This window comes from Brassica oleracea, chromosome C5 (assembly GCF_000695525.1).
Source record: "Brassica oleracea var. oleracea cultivar TO1000 chromosome C5, BOL, whole genome shotgun sequence".
NCBI lineage: Eukaryota > Viridiplantae > Streptophyta > Magnoliopsida > Brassicales > Brassicaceae > Brassica > Brassica oleracea.
The window spans coordinates 27,025,551-27,031,916 of NC_027752.1; the positions used below are offsets into that span (position 1 = coordinate 27,025,551).

The following is a 6,366-nucleotide window of genomic DNA, read 5'->3' on the forward strand; positions in this document are numbered from 1 at the left end:
ATTTAGTCAAAGCTTTTATTTATTGGATCCATATCTTTTTGTAAACGAAAAGATTATACCATATATATACGACCACATAAAATTGGTTCACAAAAATATAATATCACGTACACTTTATTATACTCTTCTCTAAATATATCTCATTAACTTCATAATTAAGATAAGTTTAAAAATTATATATTATGTTAATTTTATTTTATTGATAAATAACAATTTAGTATTTAAGATAAGTTTAAAATTATCAAAAACCCAACAAATCTTTTTTTTACTGCTCAACAAAAAACCTACAAATCTATACTATTAAATTAGCCAAAAACCTCTCAACTAAATCTTAAGTTTCACCAAATGAACAAATGTAACTTTTATAAAATGCACAAAAATATATTGAAAGGTTAGATTTGGGTATTCGGGTCTTCGGATCAAATATAAATCGGTTTCTTTCAGGTCCAAGTTCTTTGGGTATTTTTTCCCAATCCCCAACCTCAACCTATATTTGGTATTGGTTTGGCTCGTATCAAATTTGGGTAAAATTTGCATCCTTAAGAAAGAGTTACATAAGAGTGTATATAAAAAATCTCGAATAAACTTATTCATAAGTTATATAATTTTAAACAAATTTATGTATTCGATATAATACGACTTTATAACATAATAATACACAATATACTCAAAATACCATCTCATATCCAACATCATATATAACTCATAAAACCCGCACTTTCGAAGCGCGGGTCAAAATCTAATCTTAATTAAATCTGTCAACATGAAGTAAATCTGTGTCAAAAAGAAAAAAAATCTATCGAAACATAAATTAAAGAAAATGTATGAACAAAGAAAATAATTGATAAATAAGGATTATACTAAATTACTCATATTAACTTTTATTTCTTATGTAATTACTAGACTAGTTTATTAATAGTGATGATATCAACATGCTTTAAGTTGGCATGAGATTTCTAAGTTATGAAGACATTTATTAGGTAAATTTTTTGAAAGTGAAAACAATAAAGCCTGATGCTCCTTCATTTGATTCCAACAAAATTCATACTAACATCTTCCAAGTAAGCAATTAGCAATCCATTTTTTGTTCAAATTGTTCAAATATCTTTAGAAAATTGTCCTTCACATACATTAAAACAAAAATGTACAAGTACTAACAACAGTTGTCTTTGTTTTTTCATTTATGAAAAAAGGGGAGACATTTGTGACTAATCATAACGATGTCGATAGAGAAAAAGGCGATGCAGCGGATCGAGAAGGAGTTCAAGGATATGACTTCGAAAGACTCCTTGTACAGCATCGGTTAGTATTTTTTCATAACAATTCACAAAGGTCACATGCCATAAAAAATATATATATAATAAAAAACTTAAACTGCATACATCACGTGTATTAGTTTGCCATCGGATCATACAATTTCTTGATATTTGCATCATATAAACCGGAAGTTAACATTAGGTTCACCACAACCGTATTTTTTTCTTACAAATAAATATGCATAATTTGTGTTGCTAGTGCCTATAACGTCATTAATATGTCTTCTTTATATTAAGAACCACAATAATTACAGTTTTATGTTTCTCCAATATAATAATGCTCTTTGTTGATACATATTTAGGTAGAGATTCGAACAACTTGTTCAAATGGAATGCGATGATTCAAGGTCCAGAGGGTACTCCATACGCTGGTGGCATGTTTAGTATCGACATTAAATTTCCTAAAAATTATCCTTTTACAGCACCCAAGGTTATATCAACTAAAATACAATTAAATTGAAATTCAAGTGGTTCTTGTCTGTAGTGTGTTAAGTACTAAAAAAAAATCTTTTATGTGTTTCATTTTTTATCTTTTCCAGTTTACGTTCAAAACTCAGATTTATCATCCAAATATCAATTCCGAAGGATCCATATGCCTTAACATTCTTAAAGACAAGTGGTCTCCCCCTCTTACGGTTGAAAAGGTTTAAAATTTGATTCATAAATTAAATAATTTATTTCGTGTATATAAGTACTGCCTTTGTTATTTAGAGTAAATAAATGAATAAACAGGAGCTTTTATCCATCACTTCATTATTGGCGGACCCAAACCCAGATGATCCTCTGGTGGGAGAAATTGGAGAGCTCTTCAAAAGTAACAACTTTCTATTTAACCAGAGAACTCGAGAATGGACTGAACGACATGCTTAATTATTAATAGCTGTTTTAAGAAAAGTAGTAGTTTTTATGAATAAAAAATAAAAAGACTAATAGCTGTTTTCTTTTTTCAAAAAATCATACAAATAGTTACCAACAGCTTTGAATGATATGTTATTGTGGACTTCTTATATATTATAAAAAGTTATAAGCATTTTAGATTTTTTATTATGCTCAAAGTACATAATATAAATTTTAATTAAGACTAGATTTTGATCCATGTTTTCAAAATGTATGATTATTTTTTAGTTGTGTAGAAAGTTTTAGAGTTCACCCTAGCATGTTTTCTCCAAGATTCTCCAAGACACGACTTGCGAGACAGCTGCATGACTTATCTTCATTGACGCCGGCAGCGTTTCCGCTTGCCGACGTTGCCCCAATCCGTTGTTCTCATAGTTTGCCTCTTCTTCTCTGGTTGTCTACTCGTTTTCTCGGTGGGTGAACCAAAATTCGAACTGTCGATTTTAGTAAATTAAGGAAAATGGAGATTCTTGATTTTCCTTGAGGATACGAATTCTCTGCGAGGACTAACGACAAATTATAAAATAAATATGGAAAATTCATAAAGACACTAAAAGGAATCTAGAAAATATAAATCTTTATTTCGAATCTGCGTAAGAGCGTAGCGAATTTACAATAGGTTATAAGAGCTACGGCCGCAAGATCTGTCAGCGAGCTCTTTAATTCTAGCCATTAAAACCCTAACCATATTTTGAGTCACAACTCAATAACAAAACACGAAAGAGATGCGAAAAAGGTTTTACTGATTTTTGAATGGACCTTATTAAAAGCTGCCTATGTACCCCTTTCGAGGATCAAGCCGAACATAGTTCAGTTTACAAAGTTTGAAGAAACGATCGAACTGCCTTTGCTAGTTCTTCTAGTAATCAAGTGCAAAACTTAGAAAATTAAGCATGTCGAAATAATGCCTAAGAGTTCTAAATGTAGAGAGTTCTAAGAGTCTAAAAAATCGTCCTTGTGCTCCTTGCCTTGGCTCTCTTTATAAGCCTTCAAAGTTGACCATCTTTCTCTTTCACCAAATGAACAAATGTAACTTTTATAAAATGCACAAAAATATAATGAAAGGTTAGATTTGGCATTCGGGTCTTCGGATCAAATATAAATCGGTTTCTTTCAGGTCCAAGTTCTTTGGGTCTTGGGCATTTATATCCAACTAGGTATTTGAATTTTTTTTTTGTTGTTCACATCGGTTCATTTTAGTTCCTGGTTAGTTTGAGTCAATAATTCAAGTATCTGTAAAATTTACTATGTAATTTGGCTACGTAATGAGTCTAGCTCGGTTCGAGTATGTAGGACAAAAATATCTAAAGAATCCGAAAAGCCAAAAAATCAAAACACAGAACACGAAAATACCCAAAATCAAACAAATACCAGAAATAACTAAATATCTAAAAGACCAAAATCTTACCCGAGAACCAAAAATATCCAATATTTTAAATATATTTTTAAAAATTTGAAATTTTACCCAAAACCTGAAACTATAACAGAAAACGCGAATCCAAAATTTACAATAATATTTTTATACTGAGAACATATATGAATTACTCAAATATACATAATATGAACAAAATATTCTGGGTAATTTGGGTACCCGGAGTCTAACAGAGACCCGCAGGTCCAAAAAAATCTAATAGTTACTTTTTCTCAATCCCGAACCTCAACCTATATTTCGTATTGGTTTGGTTCGTTTATCAAATTTGGGTAAAATTTACATCCTTAAGAAAGAGTTACATAAGAGTGTATATAAAAAATCTCGAATAAACTTATTCATAAGTTATATAATTTTAAACAAATTTATGTATTCGATATAATACGACTTTATAACATAATAATACACAATATACTCAACATACCATCACATATCCAACTTCATATATAACTCATAAAACCCGCACTTTTGAAGCGCGGATCAAAATCTAGTCTTAATTAAATCTGTCAAGATGAAGTAAATCTGTGTCAAAAATAAAAAAAATCTATCGAAACATAATTAAAGTAAATGTATGAACAAAGAAAATATATCTATTAAAATTAAATAAATATGTGGCCAGAAACTAAATCTGTCGAATCATCATTAAATCTGTTATTATTAAAAAAAAATTGTTGTTAAAAACGTGACAAAATGTTTTAAGAAAAATTGTCAAATTTAAGTAAATTTGTAACCAAAGAGAAATAAGTATCAAAACAAACTAGTAATTAAACTAAAATTAGTGTTAATCTAGTAATAAATTGATAAATAAGGATTATACTAAATTACTCAGATTAACTCTTATTTCTTATGTAATAACTAGACTAATTTATTAATAGTGATGATATCAACATGCTTTAAGTTGGCATGAGATTTCTAAATTATGAAGACATTTATTAGGTAAATTTTTTGAAAGTGAAAACTATAAAGCCTGAGGCTCCTTCATTAGATTCCAACAAAATTCATACTAACATCTTCCAAGTAAGCAATTAGCATCCATTTTTTGTTCAAATTGTTCAAATATCTTTAGAACATTGTCCTTTCACATACATCACAACAAAAATGTACAAGTACTAACAACAGTTGTCTTTGTTTTTCATTTATGAAAAAAGGAAAGACATTTGTGACTAATCATAACGATGTCGATAGAGAAAAAGGCGATGCAGCGGATCGAGAAGGAGTTCAAGGATATGACTTCGAAAGACTCCTTGTACAGCATCGGTTAGTATTTTTTCATAACAATTTACAAAGGTCACATGCCATAAAAAATATATATATAATAAAAAACTTAAACTTCATACATCACGTGTAATAGTTTGCCATCGGATCATACAATTTCTTGATATTTGCATAATATAAACCAGAAGTTAACATTAGATTCACCACAACTGTATCTTTTTTTTTACAAATAAATATGCATAATTTGTGTTGCTAGTGCCTATAGCGTCATTAATATATCTTCTTTATATTAAGAACCACAATAATTACAGTTTTATGTTTATCCACTATAATAGTGCTCTTTGTTGATACATATTTAGGTAGAGACTCGAACAATTTGTTCAAATGGAATGCGATGATTCAAGGTCCAGAGGGTACTCCATACGCCGGTGGCATGTTTAGCATCGATATTAAATTTTCTAAAAATTATCCTTTTACAGCACCCAAGGTTATATCAACTAAAATACAATTAAATTGAAATTCAAGTGGTTCTTGTATGTAGTATGTTAAGTACTAAAACAAAATTGTTTTATGTGTTTCATTTTTTATCTTTTCCAGTTTACGTTCAAAACTCGGATTTATCATCCAAATATCAATTCCGAAGGATCCATATGCCTTGACATTCTTAAAGACAAGTGGTCTCCCCCTCTTACGGTTGAAAAGGTTTAAAATTTGATTCATAAATTAAATAATTTATTTCGTGTATATAAGTACTGCCTTTGTTATTTAGAGTAAATAAATGAATAAACAGGTGCTTTTATCCATCACTTCATTATTGGCGGACCCAAACCCAGATGATCCTCTGGTGGGAGAAATTGGAGAGCTCTTCAATAGTAACAACTTTCTATTTAACCAGAGAGCTCGAGAATGGACTGAACGACATGCTTAAATATTAATAGCTGTTTTAAGAAAAGTAGTAGTTTTTATGAATAAAAAATAAGAAGACTAATAGCTGTTTTCTTTTTTCAAATTAATCATACAAATAGTTACCAACAGCTTTGAATGATATGTTATTGGGGACTTCTTATATATTATCAAAAGTTATAGGCATTTTAGATTTTTTATTATGCTCAAAGTACATAATATAAATTTTAATTAAGACTAGATTTTGATCCATGTTTTCAAAATGTATGATTATTTTTTTAGTTGTGTAGAAAATTTTAGAGTTCACCCTAGCAAGTTTTCTCCAAGACTCTCTAAGACACGACTTGCGAGACAGCTGCATGACTTATCTTCATTGACGCCGGCAGCGTTTCCGCTTGCCGGCGTTGCCCCAATCCGTTGCTCTCATGGTTTGCCTCTTCTTCTCTGGTTGTCTACTCGTTTTCTCGGTGGGGGAACCAAAATCAAACTGTCGATTTTAGTAAATTAAGGAAAATAGAGATTCTTTATTTTCCTTGAGGATACGAATTCTCTGCGAGGGCTAACTACAAATTATAAAATAAATACGGAAAATTTATAAAGACAATA

The 6,366-nt window shown here is 30.0% G+C and overlaps 2 protein-coding genes across 2 annotated transcripts; both read left to right on the top strand.

Annotated features, from left to right (window-relative positions):
- The first annotated feature begins 1,049 nt into the window (after positions 1 to 1,049).
- On the top strand, positions 1,050 to 2,186 carry LOC106294042 (probable ubiquitin-conjugating enzyme E2 31). The gene is made up of 5 exons (XM_013729656.1): positions 1,050 to 1,061; positions 1,194 to 1,302; positions 1,619 to 1,746; positions 1,856 to 1,960; positions 2,049 to 2,186. Exons 2-5 carry the CDS (start codon positions 1,221 to 1,223, stop codon positions 2,184 to 2,186), a joined length of 453 nt encoding a protein of 150 aa, XP_013585110.1. The 5' UTR covers positions 1,050 to 1,061; positions 1,194 to 1,220.
- A 2,396-nt stretch (positions 2,187 to 4,582) lies between these two features.
- LOC106293956 (probable ubiquitin-conjugating enzyme E2 31) lies at positions 4,583 to 5,955 on the top strand. The gene is made up of 5 exons (XM_013729589.1): positions 4,583 to 4,659; positions 4,791 to 4,899; positions 5,217 to 5,344; positions 5,455 to 5,559; positions 5,648 to 5,955. Exons 2-5 carry the CDS (start codon positions 4,818 to 4,820, stop codon positions 5,783 to 5,785), a joined length of 453 nt encoding a protein of 150 aa, XP_013585043.1. The 5' UTR covers positions 4,583 to 4,659; positions 4,791 to 4,817; the 3' UTR covers positions 5,786 to 5,955.
- The last annotated feature ends 411 nt before the right edge of the window (positions 5,956 to 6,366 follow it).

Coding starts and splice junctions, on each gene's coding strand:
- LOC106294042 (XM_013729656.1), top strand. CDS start 1,221: ATGTCGATAGAGAAAAAGGCGATGCAGCGGATCGAGAAGGAGTTCAAG. Junction 1,303..1,618: donor AGACTCCTTGTACAGCATCG/GTTAGTATTTTT, acceptor ATACATATTTAG/GTAGAGATTCGAACAACTTG. Junction 1,747..1,855: donor ATCCTTTTACAGCACCCAAG/GTTATATCAACT, acceptor TATCTTTTCCAG/TTTACGTTCAAAACTCAGAT.
- LOC106293956 (XM_013729589.1), top strand. CDS start 4,818: ATGTCGATAGAGAAAAAGGCGATGCAGCGGATCGAGAAGGAGTTCAAG. Junction 5,345..5,454: donor ATCCTTTTACAGCACCCAAG/GTTATATCAACT, acceptor TATCTTTTCCAG/TTTACGTTCAAAACTCGGAT. Junction 5,560..5,647: donor CCCCTCTTACGGTTGAAAAG/GTTTAAAATTTG, acceptor ATGAATAAACAG/GTGCTTTTATCCATCACTTC.